The sequence below is a fragment of the Oncorhynchus keta genome, chromosome 25 (assembly GCF_023373465.1).
Source record: "Oncorhynchus keta strain PuntledgeMale-10-30-2019 chromosome 25, Oket_V2, whole genome shotgun sequence".
Lineage (NCBI taxonomy): Eukaryota > Metazoa > Chordata > Actinopteri > Salmoniformes > Salmonidae > Oncorhynchus > Oncorhynchus keta.
Genome location: NC_068445.1, coordinates 11,190,765 through 11,218,000, shown reverse-complemented (window position 1 = coordinate 11,218,000; position 27,236 = coordinate 11,190,765). Strand labels below are relative to the sequence as shown.

General features: G+C 43.9%; 1 protein-coding gene across 2 annotated transcripts in view; it reads right to left on the bottom strand.

Moving 5' to 3' along the window:
- The window catches only part of LOC118358163 (neurogenic locus notch homolog protein 1-like), a 46,046-nt gene extending 20,197 nt beyond the window's left edge, over nt 1-25,849 (bottom strand). For both annotated transcript variants that reach the window (XM_035735668.2, XM_035735669.2), the window contains exons 1-8: nt 25,590-25,849; nt 21,038-21,119; nt 6,670-6,932; nt 6,117-6,455; nt 1,907-2,029; nt 1,365-1,598; nt 937-1,092; nt 167-352 (exon numbers count right to left, since the gene is read on the bottom strand). In XM_035735668.2, coding sequence (XP_035591561.1) covers nt 167-352; nt 937-1,092; nt 1,365-1,598; nt 1,907-2,029; nt 6,117-6,455; nt 6,670-6,932; nt 21,038-21,119; nt 25,590-25,647 — 1,441 coding nt within the window. In that variant the 5' untranslated portion in view covers nt 25,648-25,849. The remainder of the gene's footprint in view (nt 1-166; nt 353-936; nt 1,093-1,364; nt 1,599-1,906; nt 2,030-6,116; nt 6,456-6,669; nt 6,933-21,037; nt 21,120-25,589) is intronic.
- Nucleotides 25,850-27,236: the final 1,387 nt, after the last annotated feature.

The window sequence follows — 27,236 nt, the reverse complement described above, 5'->3', positions numbered from 1 at the left end:
AAACTTGCTAGCAAGAAGAACTTATACTGATGTTGGTAATTAACTGTCTGTGTGTGTGTGTGTGTGTGTGTGTGTGTGTGTGTGTGTGTGTGTGTGTGTGTGTGTGTGTGTGTGTGTGTGTGTGTGTGTGTGTGTGTGTGTGTGTGTGTGTGTGTGTGTGTGTTACCTGGCATACAGATGCAGTGGAAGCCTCCTATCTGGTCGAGGCAGGTGGCTTCGTTCTGGCAGGGGTTGGAGAGGCACTCGTTGATGTCGTGTTCACAGCGAGCTCCAGAGAAGCCGGGCTGACACTTACACTGGAACGATCCCTTGGTGTTCAGGCACTTCCCTCCGTGCTCACAGGGGTTACCACCTAGACACAGAGCGAGAGAGAGAGACATGGAGTGTACCTTTAACAAACACATTGCAGGGCGTGCTCCTTCGTGCTGCTCTGTGGTGGTTGCTACCTGTCTGTGTCTCTGCCCTCTCTGGTGTTGAGCGATTCACATTTCCAGTTCAAACTAACCAAACCTATTCCTGTAGTGATCTAATGTCTGTTCAGATCAAATCACATTTTATTGGTCACATACACATGGCTAGCAGATGTTAATGCGAGTGTAGCGAAATGCTTGTGCTTCTAGTTCCGACCGTTCATCAATATCTAACAAGTAATCTAACAGTTTCACAACAACTACCTAATACACACAAATGTAAATAGATGGTATAAGATACAGTATATATATATATGAGATGAGTGATGTAAGATATACGTAAACATTATTAAAGTAGCATTTTTTTTTAAAGTGACTACAGATCCATGTATTAACATGGCCAATGATTTGAGTCTGTGTGTAGGCAGCAGCCTCTCTGCGTTACTGGTGGCTGTTTAACAGTCTGATGGCCTTGAGATAGAAGCTGTTTATGAAAAGCATCCGTCACTGGCCTGAGTCTACTTACCCAGCGAGCACTCGTCAACATCCTGGTCACAGGCGGCGCCAAAGTAGCCCAGGGGACAGGTGCAGATGGCCTTGCCGTTGACGGGGTTGGTGTCACAGTTGGAGCCTTTCTGACAGGGGTTACTGATACAGGCGTCATCCAGGTGACACAGCAGACCTGGCACAGCACAAGAACAACAGGAGACGCTGATTGGTTTAGTCGTTGCAGTTATTTACTTCGTTAAAAGTTATTTATGTAGCTGCTGCTTTTCAACCACGTAGTAACTATCTATGCTGTCGGCACTGGACGAGGAAACGCTACCTATTTAGTATCACTAGTGACCACAAGAGATTTTGCATTAAGTAGTAGATATACAAGTGTGCAAAGCTCAGGGTCAGATAAATGGAAAATCTATGAGAAATGAAGAAGACCAAAGTCCATCGGCTCACCGGTGCGACCATGGGGACACTCGCAAAAGAAGGACGCCACACGGTCGTGGCAGACGGCCCCTTGATAGCAGGCCGCATTGGCGCAGTCGTCAATATTCTCTCCACAGTCATCCCCCGTCCACCCGTTGACACACACACACTGGTAGGCACCGTAGATGTTGTGGCACGTTCCACCGTTCTGGCACGCGTTGGGCATCAGTTGGCACTCGTCAACGTCCTCTGTACAGAACTGGCCTACAGGAGAGAACATGGGGTAAGTGCACTTATCAACAAGCCACAGTGCACACACACAAGTCAAAAGAGTCAAAGAGAGACAAAGATGAGTACTAGTCATAAGAGTCAAAAGAAAGGAGGCTTCCATTATAGAGATCGGAGTAGGGTAAAAGTTACACCATAATCACTGATGCAAGGTCAGATATGTTTTTATTAGCCCAATGGTCTTGGTTAGGATTGAGGGTTAGTCATCTGATCCTAGATCTGTATTTATGACAAACTCCTACCGTGAGTGTAGAAATTAGGGAGGGGGGGGGGTCTGTAGTTACCTGTGAATTCAGGTTTGCATTGGCAGTTATAGGTGTTAACTCCGTCCACACAGGTTCCTCCATTCTGACACTCGTGTCTTGGACAGTCATCAATGTTGGTGTCACAGTTCTGACCTGAGAAGCCTAGAGAGCACAGGACATTATGTTAAATACACACATATTACACACTGTAGTTTTTAAATAAGTCCCATCTCAACAGGAGGGGTCATGTTACATTTCCTTGGCTTCAAGTTCCTTGGTGTCCTCATCACTAAGCACCTATCATGGTCCAAACACACCAACACAGTCACGAAGAGGACACAACAACTCCTCTCATGAGGGTGAAAAGATTTGGCATGGGCCCTCAGATCCTCAAAAAGTTCTATAGGTGCACCATTGAGAGCATCTTGACTGGTTGCATCATCAAAAAGTTCTATAGGTGCACCATTGAGAGCATCTTGACTGGTTGCATCACCGCTCGGTACGGAAACTCCTCGGCATCAGACCGCAAGGCACTACAGAGGGTAGTATGTACAGCCCAGAACATCACTGGGGCCAGGAAAGCCCTAAAAATTATCAAAGACTCCAGCTACCCAAGTCATAGACCTTTCTCTCTGCTACCGCACGGCAAGCGGTACCAGAGCACCAAGTCTGGGACCAAAGGGTTCTTTAACAGCTTCGACCCCCAAGCCATAAGACTGCTGAACAGTTAATCAAATGGCTACCCAGACTATTTAAATTGACCCCCTTATTTTATTCTTATTTTTTGCTCGATGTACACTCACTGGACTCTTACCACACACACACACAAAGACACACACACACACGCGCGGACACACGCGCGGACACACGCATATTGACGCCACACACACATTCCTTTGGAATTGCCTGGATTTCCGCATACATTGGTAGACAAACATAGTGTGCTTAAACTAATGACACACAAATGATTGTATTATTTATTTATTTATTGTATATTGAATACATGATTTAAACATTTACAGTGTTGGTTGGGAAAAGTATGTGAACCCCTGGGCTAATGGATTCTCCAAAACCTTATTGGAGTCAGGAGTCAGCTAACCTGGAGTTCAATCAATGAGATGAGATTGGAGATGTTGGTTAGAGCTGCCCTGCCCCATAAAAAACACTCACAAAATATGAGTTTGCTATTCACAAGAAGCTTTGCCTGATGTGAACCATGCCTCGAACAAAAGAGATCTCAGAGGACCCAAGATTAAGAATTGTTGACTTGCATAAAGCTGGAAAGGGTTACAAAAGTATCTCTAAAAGCCTTGATGTTCATCAGTCCACGGTAAGACAAACTGTCTATAAATGGAGAAAATTCAGCGCTGTTTCTACTCTCCCTAGGAGTGGCCGTCCTGCAAAGATGACTGCAAGAGCACAGCAAAGAATGCCTAGTGAGGTTAAGAAGAATCCTAGAGTGTCAGCTAAAACCTCTGGAATATGCTAACATCTCTGTTGACGAGTCTACGATGCATAAAACACTAAACCAGAATGGTGTTCATGGGAGGAACCATGGAACAAGCCACTGTTGTCCAAAAAAACCATTGCTGCACATCTGAAGTTTGCAAAAGTGCACCTGGATGTTCCACAGCGCTACTGGCAAAATATTCTGTAGACCGATGAAACTACAGTTGAGTTGTTTGGAAGGAACACAGAGTAGTATGTGTGGAAAAAAAAAGGCACAGCACACCAACATCAAAACCTCATCCCCACTGTAAAGTATGGTGGAGGGAGGGAGCATCATGGTTTGGGGCTGTTTTGCTGCCTCAGGGCCTGGACAGCCTGTTATCATCGATGGGAAAATGAATTCCCAAGTTTATCAAGACATTTTGCAGGAGAATGTTAGACTATCTGTCCGCCAGTTGAAGTTCAACAGAAGTTGGGTGATGCAACTGAACAACGACCCAAAACACCGAAGTAAATCAACAACAGAATGGCTTCAACAGACGAAAATACGCCTTCTGGAGTGGCCCAGGCATGACGTCAAGACCGCAGTTCACACCAGACATCTCAAGAATATTGCTGAACTGAAACAGATTTGTAAAGAGGAATAGTTCAAAATTCTTCCTGACCGTTGTGCAGGTCTGATCCGCAACTACAGAAAACTTTTGGTTGAGGTTATTGCTGCCAAAGGAGGGTCAACCAGTTAGTAAATCCAAGGGTTCACATACTTTTTCCACTCTGCACTGTGAATGTTTACACATTGTGTCAATAAAGACATGAAAATGTAGAATTGTCCGTGTGTTATTAGTTTAAGCAGGCTGTGTTTGTCTATTGTTGTGACCTAGATGAAGATCAGATCAAATGTGATGACCAATTTATGCAGAAATCCATGTCATTCCAAAGGGTTCACATACTTTCTCTTGCCAATGTATCTCAATTACCTCGACTAACCCATACCCCTGCACATTGACTCGGTACCGGTACCCCTGCACATTGACTCGGTACCGGTACCCCTGCACATTGACTCGGTACCGGTACCCCTGCACATTGACTCGGTACCGGTACCCCTGCACATTGACTCGGTACCGGTACCCCTGCACATTGACTCGCTACCTGTACCCATTGTATATAGCCTCGTTATTGCTATTATATTGTATTATTATTTTTCCTTTAGTTCGTTTAGCACACCTGTACCCATTGTTGGTTAAGGGCTCGTTAGTAAGTATTTCATGGTAAGGTCTCCTACACCTGTTGCATTCGGCGCATGTGAAAAATACAATTTGATTTGATATCAAGGAAGCGTATTGTATATCTGAGTATATTTGTCCCTTTGCATCCCTCTCTCACACAGCCCCGCCAAAATTGCTTGGTTTCAAAATCGCCTGGTTGGTTCCTTTCAAAACAAGGGGAAACTCTTTTACAGTTGCAGCAGTCAACGGTCTCCTTTTTCAGAGGGGAATGAATGGCAGCGGTGGCAGCCCTCCTTTTGGTCTGTGTCAGTCAGAACATACAGCCAGCCAGACCACAGCTTCCCTTCATATAACAGAAACCATCGTGCTCTGGCATTACACAACACACCACCACCGTATTGTCTGGCACCCTGGCTGCATAAGAAAAGAAGAGGGACATTTAGGAGGTTATGCTGCCAATTTCACGTAGGTAGAATCTGAGCACCATTGGATTGTTGACAATTCTAGTACTTCTCTTGATTCACAATTATTTCTCTTTGGCAGTGCCGTTTCGGTGAGAGCCATGTTTCACGGCCAAAACAGTGTTAGAGGCACAAGGAAAGTGGCGTGGTGCTTAGTGGGAGCTCAGTGGAAGTCTAGCTCAGCCTGGCCATTCAGTTTCTTTTTTATTCTGAAAAACTCCCCAGTCCTTAACGATTACAAGCAAACACATAACATGATGCAGCCACCACTATGCTTCAAAATATGGAGAGTGCTACTCAGTAATGTGTTGTATTGTATTTGCCCCAAACATAACACTGTATTCAGGACAAAAAGTAAATTGTTTTGCCACATGTTTTGCAGCATTACTTTAGTGCCTTGTTGCAAACAGGGTGTTTGTCATTTAGGTTAGTACTGTGGAGTAACTACAATGTTGTCAATCCATCCTTAGTTTTCTCCTATCACAGCCATTCAACTCTGTAACTGTTTTAAAGTCACCATTGGTGAAATCCCTAGGCGGTTTCCTTCCTCTCCGGCAACTGTGTTAGGAGGGACAACTGCATCTTTGTAGTGACTGGGTATATTGATACACCATCCAAAGTTTAATTAATAACTTCACCATGCTCAAAGTGATATTCAATGTCTGTTTTTTTATTTGTACCCATCTACCAATAGGTGCCCTTCTTTGTGAGGCATTGGAAAACCTCCCTGGTCTTTGTGGTTCAATCTGTGTATGTGTGGGGTACAGAGATGAGGTAGCCATTCAAAAATCATGTTAAACACTATTATTGCACACAGAATGACTCCATCCAACTTACTATGTGACTTGAACGTATTTAGGCTTGCCATAACAAAGGGATTGAATACTTATTGACTCAAAACAAAAACGTCAGCTTTTCATTTTTAATTCTACGTAAATCCACTTTGACATTATGGGGTATTGTGTTTAGGCCAGTGACCAAAAATCTCAATTTAATCCATTTTAAATTCAGGCTGTAAAATAACATTTTGAAAAGGGGTATAAATACTTTCTGAAGTAAATGTAGGCTTGGGCCCATAGGGGATCAGATGGGACAACATTAACAGAGCAGTACCTGGCACACAGGAGCATTCGTAGGTGGTGTCTCCCTTCTGGACGCAGGTGGCCCCGTTGTGGCAGGGGGAGGGGTTGCACGGTAGGTAGCGGGTATCGCAGTGCTTGCCCGTATACTCCTGGGGACACTGGCAGCGGTAGGTGCCCACCTCGTTCACACACACGCCTCCATTCTTGCAGGGTGAGGGGTTTTGGGCACACTCATTGACGTCCTGCTTGCAGGTCTGGCCGTAGAAGAAGGGGGTGCAGGAGCAGATGTAGTGGGACTCGAAGGGGGTGCACTGCCCGCCGTTGGCACAGGGGTTAGAGGCACAGGGGTCTGCCTGCTGGCACTGCTTACCTGAAAGAGACAGACACACATCTTGTAAATGAAATCAGGATTTTGATCTTTATTTACATACGTAGCACCTTGTTTCTTTCATGTAATACAATTAGTTGTAACCAGGGTCAGAACATACGACCGGTTAGTAATGTTATTTATTACTACTAGACTGTGCAGCTTTCCCCTCCAGTATTCTGACGACAGTGTGAGTAGTAAATATGACCGTGTTTACCAGACCAGCCAGGAGGACATCTGCACTTGTACTCTTTGAGGTTGACCAGGTCGCAAGTGCCACCGTTCCGGCAGGGTAAACTGAGACAGGCGTTGTCGATGGGCGTCAGACATAGGCGGTCCGTGAAGCCTGGCCGGCAGAAACACGTGAATTCCACTGAATTCCCACGGGGCACCATGCGACACGAGCCGCCATTTTTACATGAAGAGTAGGTGCAGGGGTCCTGATGCTGACACCTGTTCCCCACGTGTCCATCCCGACATCTGGAAAGAGAGAGAGAGAGAGAGAGAGAGAGAGAGAGAGAGAGAGAGAGAGAGAGAGAGAGAGAGAGAGAGAGAGAGAGAGAGAGAGAGAGAGAGAGAGAGAGAGAGAGAGAGAGAGAGAGAGAGAGAGAGAGAGAGAGAGAGAGAGAGAGAGAGAGAGAGAGAGAGAGAGAGAGAGAGAGAGAGATGAAAGAGAGACACACAGAGAGAGAGAGAGGCGGGTTGAGTCAGAAAGATAATAATAAGCACTAAGGGTTGAGGATTGAGGATAAGTTGTATTCAACAGGTGTGGACTGGCAACAAAAGCCACGGCACTGCATTTGTTTGTTTTTTAAGTTAACGAGTCAAGGATGTGTGTGGCCAGTACAATGCAACCTGTCTTTGTCTTGTTTTAATAGACGGACGATATGGGAACACAGCAAGAGTGAAAGCAAACACCCACTAGGTGTCATCCACTTTCTTACTTTCATTTCTGATGTTTTCAGAGGTCAGTGCAAACAAGGACAGGAAGCCACTGAGATGTTCCTATTGTGTGCTCATCAATATAGACCTTCAGCAGCCTGGGAAACAGGCTCAGCCTGACACTAACTAAGTAACTAACTAGTCCCTGCTCTCGGTGAAAGATGCTCTGAGGGCTCAGTCAGGATGTTCTCTCTGTCCTGCTCACTGTTTTAACTACACGGCAACGCAGCCATGAGAAACTATGCAGCTAAACAGCACATTTTCCTTGTCACTGTTGTCCTTTCAGACAACTGTGTTTAAGGCCATAAAACCCTGACTGCAGGATATGGGGGGAAAGGGGGTGGGACAGGGGGCATCATCCACCCCTGTGATGTTTCTCACAGGTCCTCATAAAGTGGCCCCCAGCAAACGGTTCCCAGAGATAATGAGAGAAGTGAAATTCCACAGTGTGCCACCACAGCAGCAAGATTTGTGACCTGTTGCCACAAGAAAAAGGGCAACCAGTGAAGAACAAACACCATTGTAAACACAACCAATATTTATGTTTATTTATTTCCCCTTTTGTACTATTTCCACACTGGTTACAACACTGTACATAACCATAATATAACATTTGAAATGTCTATTATTTTCAAACCTTTGTGAGTGTAATGTTTACTGTTCCTTTCTGATTGTTTATTTCACTTTTGTTTCTTATCCAATGAAGCCCTTTGAATCGAAACTGAATTGAGAGGGAACGAGAGAAGGAGAGAGGAAGAGAGCGGGGGTCGGCGGGGATGAATTCGCACATTTACTATTACAATGACAGGGCTTGGAGAGTCCCCCGAGGCAACACAAGGTCAACTCCCAACAAAGAGCCACACACACACACACACACACACACACACACACACACACACACACACACACACACACACACACACACACACACACACACACACACACACACACACACAGAGAGAGATAGAGGTGGTCAGGGTCCGTGGAAAGAGATACCCACCACTCTGTCTAGGACCTCACTGCTACCAAATGCTCCCATTTGTCATCCAGGGGGTTTCTGTACTGTTTTCCACATGTTTGGATGGTGAGGGTTGTTGGGCATTGTGGATAGACTGACTCCATTCATCAACACTGCACAACAACATTGAGCTGAACGGCAGGGTAGCCTAGTGGTTAGAGCGTTGGACTCGTAACCGAAAGGTAGCAAGTTCTAATCCCCTGACAAGGTACAAATCTGTTGTTCTGCCCCTGAACAGGCAGTTAACCCACTGTTCCTAGGCTGTCATTGAAAATAAGAATTTGTTCTTAACTGACTTGCCTAGTAAAATAAAGATAAAAATAAAACATTTTTTTAAAACTCTGATGAGCTGACTGAATTCTTGTACATAATCCGGTCTCAGGTAGCCCCATGGCCCACATCAACAGCTCTTAGCAAGAAATATGCTCCACTCCACTCCTTTTTTTCTCCAGCGCTCATTCATTCAAAGGACAAGGCCGTGTCTATGCCCGTCTTTGAACTCAGAGCTAACATTATGGAGAGTTCAAAGCAGTGTTCCTCCACCTCAATGCCCTGTATTCTTCTACTGTATAGAGTCTTTCTCTCTCTCGCTCTCTGACAGACAGAGACAAGGGATATAGAGAGATAGCAAACTCTAGAGCCACACAGACACTTTTGGTATCAGTTATCCTTATCGTGAAACAATGTTTTAAGTGAGAAGTAGGGATTGGTCTGAAGCCGAAAAATGAAGGGAATTCACATGAAAGACAATACAGAGTCCCCACAAAGTCCCCAAAAAGTCCCCAAAAAGCTGATTCCTTTCCATTGGAGGCTGTTGTTTTTTTTGTTCTCCAGTTGCAACTAGTATTGTATTCATTTACATCGTTAATAGTTGTTGATTATAGCTACTGAGTCTCATTCTGGGGGATTCCATAATGTAACAATGTCTCAGCAACCTTTAAATACCGTTAAAAGTTCTGTCACTCCAAAATACTATCACATATAAGTCTATTACTATTGGCCCTTAAGGGGGCTAACTAAATCACCTCCCCAAACATTCCCAGGGGGCCGTTGGTTGTGTGAGCAGGGCTGGGGGCCCGGGGCCAAGCAGAGGCCCCCTGTGGGGACAGACGTGTGTTTAGACAGGGTCTCTCTCTCACGGGATTAGGGTGGCCAGGGAAAGAAAACATCACATGCTAGGCTGGGCACTAGCTACACAAACATGAAGGGCTTGATGGCATGTCATGCTGCTTTAATGCTAGGCTAGGCTACCTCTGGTTTCCAATCACTGGGAAATACTAGAGAATCATCCATCTTGGGTTACAGGGAGCATGCTTGTCAGGATGTTTTTTTATAGAGAGATATAGAGTGCGAAGGAGGAGAAAGGGCCATCTACCAAAATCCCAACATTGCCATATGCTATTTGAGGACTATTCTAAATCTAAACAGGATCAAATGTATTTTCCTGTGGTGAGAAGAACACATGCTCAGTTCATCCTTGTTCTCCAGAGTTTCACTACAAGCCCTTCAATTGTTCAGATAATTCGCTATCTTTTTTAGAAGCATTCTGCCAGCTAGCATTCATAGCAATGCAGTTCTGAAATAGTGGGGGTCGATAAGCCAACCCAGGTCTCCCAGAGAGGGACACAGAGCAGACATAGCGGGAGCCTGGTGCTGGAGTCGTGAGGCGGGGCATGCGTCACACTCTGAGCCATCGTTCCCAAAAGGCTTCAGCGACGGAGCAGGTGCGCATGTAAATGAGGGGACGGCAGCTGCTGCCTGGCCAGCGCTCCCCCCCACCCTTCAGCAGTGGAGGGGGTAGGATGAGTGGCTCCATTGTTTCTCCTACCCATTCAGATCTAACCACAGGCAGGCCAGGCCGGGAGCCTCCAAGCTGAGAGTGTGCATTCAGCTGGTAAACCTTCTCCTCTCTGTTCCTTCTCTGTCCACAAACACGTTTTTCCTCTCTCTCCATCGGGCTCATCCCTGGCCTCTCTCTCTCTCTATCGGGCTCATCCCTGGCCTCTCTCTCTCTTTCTCTCCATCGGGCTCATCCCTGGCCTCTCTCTCTTTCTCTCCATCGGGCTCATCCCTGGCCTCTCTTTCTCTCTCTCCATCGGGCTCATCCCTGGCCTCTCTCTCTCTCCATCGGGCTCATCCCTGGCCTCTCTCTCTCTCTCTCTCCATCGGGCTCATCCCTGGCCTCTCTCTCTCTCTCTCCATCGGGCTCATCCCTGGCCTCTCTCTCTCTCTCCATCGGGCTCATCCCTGGCCTCTCTCTCTCTCTCCATCAGGCTCATCCCTGGCCTCTCTCTCTCTCCATCGGGCTCATCCCTGGCCTCTCTCTCTCCATCGGGGTCATCCCTGACCTCTCTCTCTCCATCGGGCTCATCCCTGGCCTCTCTCTCTCTCTCCATCGGGCTCATCCCTGGCCTCTCTCTCTCTCTCCATCAGGCTCATCCCTGGCCTGTCTCTCTCTCCATTGGGCTCATCCCTGGCCCCTCTCTCTCTCCATCGGGCTCATCCCTGGCCTCTCTCTCTCTCTCCATCGGGCTCATCCCTGGCCTCTCTCTCTATCCATCGGGCTCATCCCTGGTCTCTCTCTCTCTCCATCGGGCTCATCCCTGACCTCTCTCTCTCTCCATCGGGCTCATCCCTGGCCTCTCTCTCTCTCCATCAGACTCATCCCTGGTCTCTCTCTCTCTCTCCATCGGGCTCATCCCTGGCCTCTCTCTCTCTCTTTTTGGTCCTTCATTCGGTCTTCTTTTCACTTCCTCCTTATGGAGCCTTCGTACGGCTGACCGTCCTTTTACTCCACCCTCCTCAATATACCTTCTTTCGCTCTAGTTTCCGCTAATTGTTTTCCCCCACTCTCTCTTTTCATGGCGTCCATAGGGTTGTCTGCTTTTATAAGCTACCATATTAGGATTTATGACTCTCTCTCGACTGGGCCTTGGCTCCAAAAACCTCAAAGTCTGGGCCTGGGTGTTACTTTTCACTGGTCAACCCAAGCATACTTAAACGATGCAGAGAGAGACAAACAAAAGCTGTCTGAAAGCAAGGAAATTGAACTGGTTTTGGAGGAGGGGGTGGGATGGAGAGTTAGTGGGAAGCCAGTGAACAGAGGAGGTTGTTGGTTTGGAAGGAATGTTGGTGTTTACCCCCCTAGTCTCCTGAACCACAGTCCTCAATGGAGGCTCTTGGCAGCCTCACTTTACAGGGCTATGCAAAAACTCACACCAGCTTTTTAAACCAGGCCCAGACCTGCCTGTTCATCACAAACAGCCCAATATCTCACACTGGGGCCTCAAAGACAAATACATAAAGCACCCACTCCTCTGCCTCGGTCCACGTGGTCCCGCTGCTCAAACACACTCTGGCCCTGGCGTTTGAACAGAGTCAACCTCAGCACGCGCTAGCCAAGAATGCTAACCGTTTGCTCTTTAACTTGGCGAGAGGTCGACGAATAGGCCGTCAGCACAAAATACGTTTTACAGGACACACACGGCTAACCGTCTTCAATGGCTCACACAGACTATAAAAGGGAAAAACCAAAAAGACACACAACTACTCTTGTAATTTGAACCGTTCAAAACAAACAGTGAAAGGCAGCTGCTACAACAGACTCCTGGCCACGTCATCCAGAGTAAGCTAATCTTGGCAGCAGGTAAACTATCTGCTAGAAAGTTAAATAAAGAACAGCTGAAAAGAGGAGAAGAATCAGAAGCTGTTGAAATACCAGGTGTGCAGCAGGCCCGGAGTGATGTTGTCTAACAGGGGAACCTCTGTAATCAGGCTGATACTGTTGTTGTTATCCTGTGACTGTCGTCCCTCCCTGCCTGCCCCAGTAGCCTCCACTGTCCTGCTGAGATTGCTTTTCTTCCTGGCCACCAGTAGCCCGTGGCAAAGGGTCTGTGTGTGTTTGTGTGCGTCTGTGCTGCAGTGTGCAGCGGGCGGCTGAGGATCAGCCCAGGCGGAGAGCAGATGTTGTCATGACACCTGACCTCGGGAGCAGACACCACTCTGGGGGGTTTCTCCACTGTTGGGCCAATCTGCCATCTGTCACTCTCGGAGGTCACTATGCACAGAAAGGCACTGTGCTTTGAAGACACACCGGCACGCAGGCGTACACATGAACACACACACGCATATATAGACACACACACACACACACACACGCACAGAGACGTACAGGCTCCACTCTTCAATACCAGCCTACGACAGCCATGCAGCCTACCTATGTTCACCATTTACCTACAGTATTGTAGTGTAGTTTCTCTAAAAGGGTCAAACACACAGTGCTGACTAACTGCAATTAGCACAGTGGCCGTCCTATCGCATCTGACCACTGAACATCAGCCGTCATTTTCTGTTCATTTCCTGACGATTCGGGGAATGTTGAATCGCAAAACTCAGTAGATGATTAACTGCAGACGGGGGATGTTTAGGTTGGTCTGTCTGCGCTATAAGACAAAAAGAACACTTGACTATTCCAATGAAACGTTCACCACGACACCATGAACATTTTGAGAATTGAACCTCAACACAGAATCGAGAAAGTGACAAACCTGACAATTTTGGGCCTGGAGCTAATTCAGTTTTAGTTTTTTTCACAGTCCATCTCTCTTTCACATGCCTCCGACCACCTCTCTCTAAACTGCCTCCAGCCTGGAGTCAAACTCTTCTAGGAACACTTTTCTCCCCTGCCTTGTTTTTCTCCACTCTCATTTCCTGGCTGTTTGGTGTCTGTGTCTCTGCTAAGTATCCTTTAGTCTGTCTGATCTGTCTGAAAGCACTCCCCCGGGGCTGTGGTGCTGTGCCTCAGCCCCCCTCTCTCTCTCTAATCGTAGCTTCCCAGCCCACATCTGGTAGTGTTCATTAGAGGCCTGTTTATTTGGCCCTATTACTGACAGAGCCCATGGGAAAGGAACCGCTCCCCCAGGGACACAACACAGAACAAGGGGCAGGAGGAGAGGCAGGGGATGCAGGCAGAGGCAGAAGGGAGATAGGAGGTGCAGGGGAGATATGGCGAGACAGGAACAGGAACAGGGACAGGGACAGGGACAGGGAAGGAGGCTGCCTGGGGGATTTCTGACTCATGCTGCCTTCTCCTAATGACTGGTGGTGGTGTTGCTACTGCCTAGCCTGCTGCTTTACGAGACTGGGAACCTCTTAAGTGATTAAATGTGGCTGAAGGTGTGTGACACGGAAGCAGACCCTGACGGAGTAGTTACTGTACAGAGCTCAGTGTTGTGTTTGGTTGAGGTCTACCTATGAGAACATTTTATGAAATTTAGGTGATTCAAACAGATGATATTGGCTTTAGTTTAGACCTCATTTCAGACCAATTTAAAAACGTTTTTTTAAAGGACCTCCTTATCACTCCATCCAGAAGAAAGCCAGTAACTTATGTTTTGTGTTGTCTTTGTGAGGAGTATCCTGTGTGAATTTGTGTGTGTGAAAGTTCATAGAACACCTGCCGCTGTGAGGCAGTCTTCTGTTTGGAGTTGAATGCAAAAACCACAAGTAATCATGGGTATTATGGAGTGTGCTGCCTTGTGGGTAATGCAAGCCCCTTTAAGTTGTTCAGTTATGATCCACAGACAGACAGGTGGTCGGGCACAAATTCATCAAATGAGGAAATGCTACTCTATTGTTGTTTTCTCTCCTGCCTCGCTGCACACACACAGATGGCCTCACTGTCAGTCATATTAGCCGGTGATCAAAATGTATGTGATTTTTCTTTGTTATGTGTCACCCCTCAGACTCAAATATCTCTAATCCACAGCGTTGAAGTTCCCCAACGTCAAGTCGCTTCAATCCGTCAGAACAGAACAGTCAGCGGCTCAGTTCAGCCCCTCCTTTGCTCCACTGAGGTTTGTGCCAAAGGGAAGCCGACCCGGGCCCGGCGGCCCATGAAAGCCCAGGGCCCTGTGTGATGATATGATCACATACAATACAGCACCTTTTCTTCCCCCGGTCCTTCGAGGCTGTTTCCTGCGTCTGAATGAAAGGATGGGAGTGGGGGGCGGAGTGGTGGACTAAAATGCAGGGATTCATCTGCCTCGTAGCAAACAGAGGTTGCATTGAAGCATCACTGGCCAGGACAAGGGCTGGCTTTCATTCATGAGTTTCAAGTTCTTTTGGTGTCCACATCACCAACAAACTATCATGGTCCAAACACACCAAGACAGTTGTGAAGAGGGCACAACAACACCTTTTCCCCCTCAGGAGACTGAAAAGATTTTGCATGAATCCCCTGATCCCCAAAAAGTTCTACAGCTGCCCCCATCAAAAGCATTCTGAACAGTTTCATCACCGCCTGGTATAGAAACTGCTCGGCATCTGACCGTAAGGCGCTACAGAGAGTAGTGTGTGCGGCCCAGTACACCACTGGGGCCAAGCTTCCTGCCATCCAGGACCTCTATAATAAACGGTGTCGAAGGAAGGCCCAAAAAACTGTCAAAGACTCCAGACTGTTCTCTCTGTTACTGCACGGCAAGCGGTATCGTAGCGCCAAGTCTAGGACCAAAAGGCTCCTTAACAGCTTCTACCCCCAAGCCATAAGACTGCTGAACAATGAATCAAATGGCCAGCCGGACTACCGACTACCGGTCACTACCGGACCACACATGCCAGGGAATGAATGGGGCTTATTTCACTTCAGTCAGAGAGTTTTAACACACACGTAGCTAGGCCATCTAGCTAGCTATCCAAAGGGGAATTCGTTAAAGCCTGGACAAACACTTGAGAGAATGATTATCCGAGGTGATATCAGTTCCGGCTCTTTGAATACAGTGCCTGCAGATTAGAACATGTCATGGAAACCTTCGTCTCAGGTGCTAACTGGGCTATTTATGTCTTTCTGAAGGAGGGGAGACTGGCTGTTACTGCAGAAGACTTATTTCTCCAGGCAAGCAGGCTCGCAGACAGGCAGCACAGGGGACATCTACGCTAAGGTGTGACTCCCCAAATACTGAGGCCTCAACTCAGCATGCATCATCACATCAAAGACTTCTCATCAGGCAAAATGTATGCACTGCATAGGGAATAGGGCCCCATTTTGGACACAACCTGAGTACAGGACAGGTTGATGAGTGACAGACAGACAGCAATATTGCTCAAAATACCCTGGCTCAGTCTCATCCATACCACATCACTTCCAAATCTCCCTTCTCCAGTGGGGGACTAAAGCCCTCCTCTGAAGCACAAGAGGTCACGTGACTCACTGTATCAATTGCCGGTCCAAAAAAATACAGATATTTTGAGGAGGCTCTTCTGTTTTCCTGCCGACTGAGGCACAGTATGTGAAGCCCTCTCCAGACAGTGCATCTCTCATCTCCCTGGCTGAGGATCTGAAGCTAAGCCCCTTGATTCTAGCCATCCTAGAGTGTGGATCATATCTCTCTCTCTTGGGTTCTTATTGGCCCTACACTGCACTGCTTTCTGTTACTGTCATGTCAGCTTACTAGATGAGAGGCCTCCTTCAGATAAACTACCCTGGCCTGCCCTGATCCCAGTAGCTCTCATTCACCAGTCCAGATATGAGGGAGGACCTCAGTATTCATGGCTTGGAATGTAAAGTAGGCAACCTACAGTACTACACTGGACAAAAATATAACCGCAACATGCAACCATTTCAACGATTTTACTGAGTTACAGTTCATATAAGAAAATCTGTCAATTGAAATAAATGAATTAGGCCCTAATCTATGGATTTCACATGACTGGGAAGACAGATATGAATCTGTTGGTCACAGATACCTTTAAAAAAAAAGTAGGGGCTTGGATCAGAAAACCAGTCAGTATCTGGTGTGACCACCATTTGCCTCATGCAGCACGACACATGTCCTTCACATAGAGTTGATCAGGCTGTTGATTGTGCCCATCTGGAATGTTGTCCCACTCCTGTGTAACGATCATGTTGGTCAATCAGCTTCTTGATATGTCACAACTGTCCGGTAGATGGATGATCTTGTCAAATGAGAAATGCTCACTAACAGAGTTGTATATGTGCACAAAAGTTCCAGAGAAATAAGCTTGTTAAGCTTGTTTTTATTTCAGCTCATGAAACATGGGACCAACACTTCACATGTTGTGTTTATAGTTTTGTTCAGTGGAAATAAAACTGAAGCATTGGGTGGCACTTTACCTGGGAATACCACTTGTCTTGACTTCAGAGCGGCATTGTTTTAATTGAGGTGAAGGAAGGCCGTGATCCTGTCAGGAATGGGAACATGGCCGTGGAAATACACTTCCTGTATGCTCAGGGAAGGAATTTCATGGAGACCATGAAAACATATAACGTAGCCTATATTATTCAGACAGGCTGCCACACAGACCGACGCCACCAGACCTCACCAACCTGCTCTCTTCCGCTCTCTCTCTCTCTCTCTCTCAATCTAAAGGGATTTATTGGCAAGGGAAACATATTTTTACATTGCCAAAGCAAGTTAAATAGATATTAAACAAAAGTGAAATAAACAATCCAAAACTAAACAGTAAACATTACACTCACAAAAGTTCCAAAGGAATAGAGACATTTCAGATGTCTTAATATGGCTATATACAGTGCTGTAACAATGTGCAAATACTTCAAGTACAAAAGGGAAAATAAACATAAATATGGGCTGTATTTACAGTGTTGTTTGTTCTTCACTTGTTGCCCTTTTCTTGTTGCAACAGGTCACAAATCTTGCTGCTGTGATTGCAGACTGTGTTATTTCACCCAATAGATATGGGAGTTTATCAAAATTGGATGTGTTCTAGAATATTTTGTGGGTCTGTGTAATATAAAGTAAATATGTGTCTCTAATATGGTCATACACTTGGTAGGAGGTTAGGAAGTGCAGCTCAGTTTCCACTAGAGGTCGACCGATTAATCGGAATGGCCGATTAATTAGGGCCAATTTCAAGTTTTCATAACAATCGGAAATCTGTATTTTGGACACCGATTTGGCCCCCCAAAAATATCTATATTTTTTACACCTTTATTTAACTAGGCAAGTCAGTTAATAACACATTCTTATTTTCAATGGCGGCCTAGGAACAGTGGGTTAACTGCCTTGTTCAGGGGCAGAACGACAGATTTTTATCTTGTCAGCTCGGGGATTCAATCTTGCAACCTTACGGTTAACTAGTCCAACACTCTAACCACCTGCCTTACATTTGCACTCCACGAGGAGCCTGCCTATTACGCGAAGGCAGTAAGAAGCCAAGGTAAGTTGCTAGCTAGCATTAAACTTATCTTATAAAAAACTAAATCAATCAAACATAATCACTAGTTAACTACACATGGTTGCATATAATCGATGCGGTGCGCATTCGCGAAAAAGGACTGTCGTTGATCCAACGTGTACCTAACCATAAACATCAATGCCTTTCTTAAAATCAATACACAAAACCTGCAAATTTAGCTAAAAGAAATCCAGGTTAGCAGGCAATATTAACCAGGTGAAATTGTGTCACTTCTCTTGCGTTCATTGCAAGCAGAGTCAGGGTATATGCAACAGTTTGGGCCGCCTGGCTCGTTGCGAACTAATTTGCCAGAATTTTACGTAATTATGACATAACATTGAAGGTTGTACAATGTAACAGGAATATTTGTGGTCCTTCTGTAGCACAGTTGGTAGAGCATGGCGCTTGTAACGCCAGGGTAGTGGGTTCAATTCCCGGGACCACCCATACGTAGAATGTATGCACACATGACTGTAAGTCGCTTTGGATAAAAGCGTCTGCTAAATGGCATATATTATTATATTATTATTATTTAGACTTAGGGATGCCACTCGTTAGATAAAATACGGAACGGTTCCGTATTTCACTGAAAGAATAAACATTTTGTTTTCAAGATGATAGTTTCCGGATTCGACCATATTAATGACCTACGGCTCATATTTCTGTGTGTTATTATGTTCTAATTAACTCTATGATTTGATATTTGATAGAGTAGTCTGACTGAGTGATGGTAGGCACCAGCAGGCTTGTAAGCATTCATTCAAACAGCACTTTCGTGCGTTTTGCCAGCAACTCTTTGCAATGCTTTAAGCATTGTGCTGTTTATGACTTCAAGCCTATCAACTCTCAAGTTTAGGCTGGTGTAACCGATTTGAAATGGCTAGCTAGTTAGCGGGATGCGCACTAATAGCGTTTCAAATGTCACTCACTCTGAGACTTGGAGTAGTTGTTCCCCTTGCTCTGCATGGGTAACGCTGCTTCGAAGGTGGCTGTTGTCGATGTGTTCCTGGTTCGAGCCCAGGGAGGAGCGAGGAGAGGGACGGAAGCTGTACTGTTACACTGGCAATACTAAGGTGCCTATAAGAACATCCAATAGTCAAAGGTATATGAAATACAAATCGTATAGAGAGAAATAGTCTTATAATTCCTATTCCTATTCCTAACTACAACCTAAAGCTTCTTACCTGGGAATATTGAAGACTCATGTTAAAAGGAACCACCAGCTTTCATAAGTTCTCATGTTCTGAGCAAGGAACTTAAACGTTAGCTTTCTTACATGGCACACATTGCACTTCTCCGACACTTCTCCAACACTTTGTTTTTGCAATATTTAAACCAAATTGAACATGTTTCATTATTTATTTGAGGCTAAATTCATTTTATTGATGCATTATATTAAGTTAAAATAAGTGTTCATTCAGTATTGTTGTAATTGTCATTATTACAAATAATAATAATTATTACAAATAAATAAATTAAATAAATCAGCCGATTAATCGGTATCGGCATTGAAAAATCATAATCGGTCGACATCTAGTTTCCACCTCATTTTGTGGCGGTGTGCACATAGCCTGTCTTCTCTTGAGAGTTAGGTCTGCCTCTCTCAATAGCAATGCTCACTGAGTCTGTATCTCTCTCATCAAACCTCCAATATGAGGCCTTGGGTCTACTGTATCTTATGGGTTCATGGGTCTTCATGAGACCTAACTTATAACCTGAAAAGACTGAAGGGATCATGCCAATTAACCCACCTAGATGTGGTTAGTCCTCCAGGCATTAACTTATGTTGTCAACAATTCAGTAGGACCTGCCACACAATTCTTTGATTTTGAAAAGACAAAGCAAGCCAGTTTAGCCTACATGGTGAGAAACGCTTGAACATTCAGTGGAAGATTGTGGAAAGAAACTAGTAGCGTTGTTGACATTAAGCCACGGTATTCGAATTGGATTCATCTGATAGGGTGCACTTAGCTTGCTCTGCTGAATATTCCCATTTTAGTCATCATTTTTCACATCACAGCACTGTTTAAAGTTTGTCCAAACATACTGTATACCCATAAACAAACATTTCCAGCATTGAGCACTAGAGAAGACACAACACAACCTCTGACCTCTGCCTGTACATTCCAGACACATTGTGGGATTGTTAACTCTCGTTACCGTGGGATAATACAAAAAATGAAGGCATAGTAAAAGACACACAAAAGGAAGGCGTAGTAAAACAAAAAAAAATGTCAGCTCTCTCCAAAAAATGTGGTGCTCCAGTCTAGCAGGCCACTAATCACAATCTCCATGTTTAATTAGGAGAGTCTGAGGACAGTGGCAGGCACAATGATGGCTTTGTGGCCCAACAAGGGGGGCGAAACACTGCCAGACACAATTAAGATGTGGCCCAGAGCCAAAATGGCTGCCTGGGCCTGCAGGAGCCAAGAGCCCGACCTGCCCTGATTGAACCTCTGCGCTAGTCCAGTTTCATCCCACTCCACGACAGCTCAGTAAGGCAACACTGGCACTCAAATAACAGGCTGGAAACAGAGCCCATGTTCAGGTAGCCTTTGTGCAACAGGGATAAGAGGGGTCAGGGGACAATAGAAGTTCTACATGTCGTTGATGTAGAAGAGCTACTGAACGCTTTGTATTGACCTGCTCATTTCACTTTAAAAATGGAGAACAACAACAGCCTCAGATATGCATTACAACTTGTTTACTCATTTACAGTCTCTTTATGTATCTGTTCACAATTATGAAACCATCCAGTCTAATTACCCTCTACTTCCATCTGTCCTTCAGATGAAAATCTCTCAAGCGAGAGAAAGCCCATTCAACAATCAACAGGGGGACAAAAACCCTTGAGCAGGGGGAGCGGGGGGAAGGACAGGGGCTGCAGCCAGAACTCACTGGGAAGCATCACCCAGATTAGTCACACAGAATTCATCTGACTGGAGAACAATGGCCGCCGAGCTTCTGGCAAAGCCCAGCTGTCGCTCCGTGAAAGAAAAGAGAAACAAGATTTAGGACTAAGAGTGAGTGTCTCCAACAGAGACTTCTGCTGGAGAGAGGGGAGAGGGAACCTGCATTCAGTAGCAGTGGGTTGGGCTGAGCAGGCTGCAAGACACACAGACACAGTAACCCCCCCGTGCAGTCCTCTTCAAAACCCACACATCTCATTCATTCGCTGGCCCAGGCCTAGGTTGTAATTGTCTTCCAAGAATAGGCTTGTGCTACTCTCTTAGATGACTGAAAATGCCTTCAGAGACCCAAGCTAGGCCTCAACTCAACATGATCAAATGAAACAACTTCATGTTCTTGGATATGTCATTTACTAAATGCTCTCTGGAATGTATAATATGTATTTTATGCAGGAGTTTGCTGTGCATATTTACCTCATGTAAAGGGATTTGAAACTTACTTGCACTCTCCATTTCCGTCAGCCGTGGCCTCACACCTCCCCAGGTTCAAACACGACTCGGTGGACATAGAGCATCTTAGGCCTGCAAACAGAACGAGTCAATACAACACACACACAACCTCTTAATTCTTTTCACAATTGAAGAGAAGATTTTGATATACAGTCATCAACGGATGGTTTTGGAAAAGCAACAAGACGTGAACAAAATAACATCCAAATGCTTGAGTATTAAACAACAGAAATATCCTTCATGATGACGATTGTAAGGACTAGGTGCGACTACTGCCACCTTGAAGTGCAGTTTGTGGAGAATGGGACTTGACACACTGGTAGGCGCATTCTTCCTTTTGCAGCTGTCCCAAAGAATGTACAATATTTGGGGAGTAACATAGCGCTGCAAAATTATTCTGTGTAACTCGACTCAAACCTGCCTCAATGGTTAAGGCTTGAATTGTCATATTCCTAGGCTGAACAGTGAACTTTCTTGCAAACGCAGAGCGAATGGCGCAAGCTGCATCTGTGAGCCGAGAGCACAGCGGTTAGTGTTATCCAGGATCCTATGAGGACAATACAATGTCTTGCCTGGCTATCTGTAAATACTAAATAAATGTGAAGGTGCAATATGCAGAAATCGCTCCACCATTTCATGGTAGCAAAAATTCTAATTGTTTGCCTAATTTCAGTTTATGTGACAAGACAAGAATCTAAAGCGCTGTGAAATATATTTTCCATAACCAAAAATATTTTATTTTCAGCTGTTTGAAGCTGGTGTACAAAACCGAAAGTAAAACGCAAAAACGGAACTTAAGAACTGTAAGCATAGAATAGATCTACTGCTTCTTAGACTTGATTTCAATGAGAATGACAGATCTATAACTCACATTTCTATGTCAATTTGGTGGGGTCACCCACAAAGTCACATATCCTCCTGAGATCCATAATTTTTGTCCTCCAGTGGATATCAGATCTTGGTCCGTACCTGAGGCCATACAGGCCACTTTATTGAGTCCTGTTGTCCCCTTGAGAGGACATCCTTGCCAACTTTATCTTCCTGGTTCTAAAAATAATGTCTGCTTCATATTTTATGGAAATGTAAAAAGTGTGTGTAATTATAAATTATAATTTCTGTGAGTTTGATATTTAAATTGTTTCTAGTAAGTGAACATCTCAGGAATAATTCAGTGAGTAGTCAGGACTGTGTCACGTTAAATAATAGTCAAATAAGAGCAGGACATGTCCTCTGTAGTGGACACCTGGATACCGCAACTATGTTTTTCACCTACTCTACCCATTGACCGTAATGTAAATGTTATCATATTTACGTCCTAATGACCACTAAAGAGGACAGTTTTGCACTTCAAATAACTGATAAACAACATTTAAAAATAATAATAATCTTGGTAACATGTTTTCGATCTTCACCCCAAACACTTATTTTATGGAAAAAAAATATTTACATGTATATACAGTACCAGACAAATGTTTGGACACACCTACTTATTCATGGGTTTTTCTTTATTAAAACCATGAAATAACACATAGCGAATCATGATGTATCCAAAAAAAAGTGTTAAACAAATCAAAATATATTTTAGATTCTTCAAAGTTGCCGCCCATTGCCTTGATGACAGCTTTGCACGCTCTTGGTATTCTCTCAACCAGCTTCATGAGGAATGCTTTTCCAACTGTCTTGAATGAGTTCCCACATATGCTGAGCACTTCTTGGCTGCTTTTCCTTCACTCCGCGGTCAAACTCATCCCTAATCATCTCAATTGGGTTGAAGTCGGGTGATTGTGGAGGCCAGGTCATCTGATGCACCACTCCATCACTCTCCTTCTTGGTCAAATAGCTCTTACACAACCTGGAGGTGTGTTGGGTCATTGTCCTGTTGAAAAACAAATTATAGTCCCACTAAGCACAAACCAGATGGGTTGGCGAATCAATGCAAAATGCTGTGGTAGCCATGCTGGTTAAGTGTGCCTTGAATTATAAATAAATCACTGACAGTGTCACCAGCAAAAGCACCCTCACACCTCCTCCTCCATGCTTCACGGTGGGAACCACACATGCGGAGATCATCCGTTCACCTACTCTGCGTTCACAAAGACACGGCGGTTGGAACCAAAAATCTTACATTTGGACTCATCAGACCAAAGGACAGATTTCCACCGGTCTAATGTCCATTGCTCGTGTTTCTTAGCCCAAGAAAGTCTCTTCTTATTATTGGTGTCCTTTAGTAGTGTGTTTTTTTAACCAATTAAACCATGAAGGTCTGATTCATGCAGTCTGAGTCGCTGATGTTGAGATGTGTCTGTTATTTATTTGGGCTGCAATCTGAGGTGCAGTTAACTCTAATAAACGTATTCTCTGCAGCAGAGGTAACTCTGGGTCTTCCTTTCCTGTGGCGGTCCTCATGAGAGCCAGTTTCATCATAGCACTTGATGGTTTTTACGAATGCATTTGAAGAAACTTCAAAGTTCTCGAAATTTTCAGGATTGACTGACTTTCATGTCTTAAAGTAATGACGGACTGTCATTTCTCTTTGCTTATTTGAGCTGTTCTTGCCATAATATGACCACCCCTACCTTGTCACAACACAACTGATTGGCTCAAACGCATTACGAAGGAAAGAAATTCCACAAATGAACTTATAACATGGCACAATTGTCAATTGAAACGCATTCCAGGTGACTACCTCATGAAGCTGGTTGAGAGAAGGTCAAGAGTGTGCAAAGCTGTCATCAAGGCAAAGGGTGGCTACTTTGAAGAATCTCAAATATAAAATATATTTTCATTTGTTTAACACTTTTTTGGTTACTACTTGATTCCATATGTGTTATTTCATAGTTTAGTGTTGATGTCTTCACTATTATTCTACAATGTAGAAAATAGTAAATATGAAGAAAAACCCTTGAATGAGTAGTTGTGTCCAAACTTTTGACTGGTACTGATATATATATATATATATATCAGTACCATACAGTTGAAGTCGGAAGTTTACATACACTTAGGTTGGAGTCATTAAAACTCGTTTTTCAACCAATCCACACATTTCTTGTTAAACAAACTATAGATTTTGCAAGTCGGTTGGGACATCTGCTTTTCCAACAATTGTTTACAGACAGATTATTTCACTTGTAATTCACTGTATCACAATTCCAGTGGATCAGAAGTTTACATACACTAAGTTGACTGTGCTTTTAAACAGAGATGAATGTATTTGGTGCAGAGATGAATGTATTTGGTGCAGAGATTAATGTATTTGGTGCAGAGATTAATTAATTTGGTGCGAAACGTGCAGATCAATCTCAGAACAACAGAAAAAGGGCCTTGTGAAGATGCTGGAGGAAACAGGTAGAAAAGTATCTATATCCACAGTAAAAACGAGTCCTATATCGACATAACCTGAAAGGCTGCTCAGCAAGGAAGAAGCCAGTACTCCAAAACCACCATAAAAAAAGCCAGACTACGGTTTGCAACTGCACATGGGGACAAAGATCGTACTTTTTGGAAAAATGTCCTCTGGTCTGATGAAAAAAAATAGAACTGTTTGGCCATAATGATCATCGTTATGTTTGTAGGAAAAAGGGGGAGGCTTGCAAACCGAAGAACACCATCCCAACTGTGAAGCATGGGAGTGGCAGCATCATGTTGTGGGGGTGCTTTGCTGCAGGAGGGACTGGTGCACTTCACAAAATAGATGGCTTCATGAGGCAGGAAAATTATGTGGATATATTGAAGCAACATCTCAAGATGTTAAAGCTTGGTCACAAAGGGGTCTTCCAAATGGACAATGACCCCAAGCATACTTCCAAAGTTGTGGCAAAATGGCTTAAGGACAACAAAGTCAAGGTATTGGAGTGGCCATCACAAAACCCTGTCCTCAATCCTATAGAAAATGTGTGGGCAGAAGGCTACCCGAAACGTTTGACACAAGTTAAACAATTTAAAGTCAATGCTACCAAATACGAATTGAGTGTATGTAATAATTTTCTCTACTATTATTCTGACATTTCACATTCCTAAAAATGAAGTGGTGATCCTAACTGACCTAAAACAGGGATTTTTACTAGGATTAAATGTCAGGAATTGTGAAAACTGAGTTTAAATGTTTTTGGCTAAGGTGTATGTAAACTTCCGACTTCAGCTGTGATATAATATATATATGTATATAAATTAGTGCACAGTAAATGCTGATATATATATAAATAATCGGGTCTCATGAGCATATTGCAAAGAAAGAAAACTGATGCTGGAATATATTCTTAACTGTCACATTTTAAAACGTAGTTTTAAGTAATGCCCTCAAAAATAAAATGCCTTTGAAGTTCGAATGCAACAAGTGCAACATTCTGACATCGTTCTACAATCAATGTCACTTCTTCCCATTTGTTCTTCCCTGCACATCAGTATTTACTGTGCACTAATACGATTTTATGAGTGAATTCATGGAAAACATCTACGTAATAAATGTACAATTTCACTTATTTTATGAATTTTTATCCACTGTGTATCGAACAAAACACGGTTGACTATTGTTATTGCACTTACCTCGTGTTAGAGCAATAAGCGACAACAGGAAAGTTAGTTTCACAAAGAAATGATGCATTCCTTCTTTTCTGATTTAAAATTGATGTATAATTCCAATTGGAGTTATCATAGATCCTGTTAATTTTCCTCTTCGACAGTTTAAAAAAACGTCCAATTCATCATTTCATAGATCCAAAAAAGTAAACGTTTGCGGCGTGTCTCTAAACTTCGCACATGCGATGTTTTCACTCCAGCTTCGGAGTTGTAAATGACTCAATTCCCGTAACCACATATAGGGGCGTTATGGTTCCGCGCCACTAGGTCTACTTCGCCCACGACAGCTATTCATTATTTTATTTAATCTATAAATGTTCTGAGGAGCAGTGGGAAAATACGCACACCCTGTAAAGCTATAAAAGTAGCACCTTTAAAAATATATATATATACATATAAATATATATATATATCCCAGGCGTTTCCTGTTGGTAGATTTAGCAATCACTGACAAAACAGATACTTTAAAGCGACAGTATGTAGAATTTCCAGTAAATCTAGGCTAATTTCTATTAATAAAAACATAAATATAACAGAATAAATCCTCAATTAAACCAGGTTAAACAGTTAACCCTTAGTTTGGAAGAATATGTAGTTTGTGTTATGTATGTCTTATGTCATAACCAATTTATAACCAAATTAAGGACATATTCCTACATTGTTTATATTTTTGTTGGTGGCCCACACTTTGATAGTATGCTCATTTTACAGTGTGGCTTTCACATCACTAAAATACAAATGTAGAAGCGATCTTATCTTTCAGCAGCCCAAGTGAAGGTGTTCTCTGGTTACTATCATTTTCACATACTCAACATACAGACAAAATCATTCTGTTTTGCTCTCAAAGTTGTGGGAAAAGTGTTTGTTTTTCACAGAGGTATGCATGATTAAAATATGTTATCTAGCATGTGAGCCATGATAACAGATCTAATCCTCCATAGCTGGCAAGTAAACGCTGACAGTAGGCCTGAAACAGATAAATACATTCTGGTTGTGCTTAATCAGCAAACACAGAGCAGGTCAGATTTCAAATGTATTCCATCCAATGGCACGTTGACGCAAAGTATTTTATATATATTTTTTAATCCTTTGTTACGGATATGGGCTTTGCAATGCCTAAATATCATGGGTAAAAATCAAGAAGGCCCTTAATGAGAATGTTTTAGTCTTTTTATGGCGACTTTGGTTTCATAGGCTTGTATGTGTATCCTAAATGGGTCGGATCACAAGCAGATCGTCAGTACAAATGTCAACTTCCATTCCCAAACAACATTCATTCATTTAAAAATGTTGCATTAATTCATTTGGAACTAATCATAACCAAAAAGAAGGGGAAATATTTGCAACTGGTGTTTTTTTATGCCTGCAGGGCTTAATTTGTTCAGTGGTGAATCCATATTTCTGTATGACATTTAAAGGAGCTGCATACGCAACAGGACCTCCAGGTAGAACATCAACCTGGAGTGTGGCATGAGGAAGACTGAAGACAACTTTGCGGCCCTGGGGCCTGAGAATGGAGAGAAGGGTTGGAAGAGGAGAGAATGGAGAGAATGGTAAAGGAGTGAAGGGTTGTGGGAGAATATGATGGAACGAAGGTAAAGTGGTTGAGGAGGT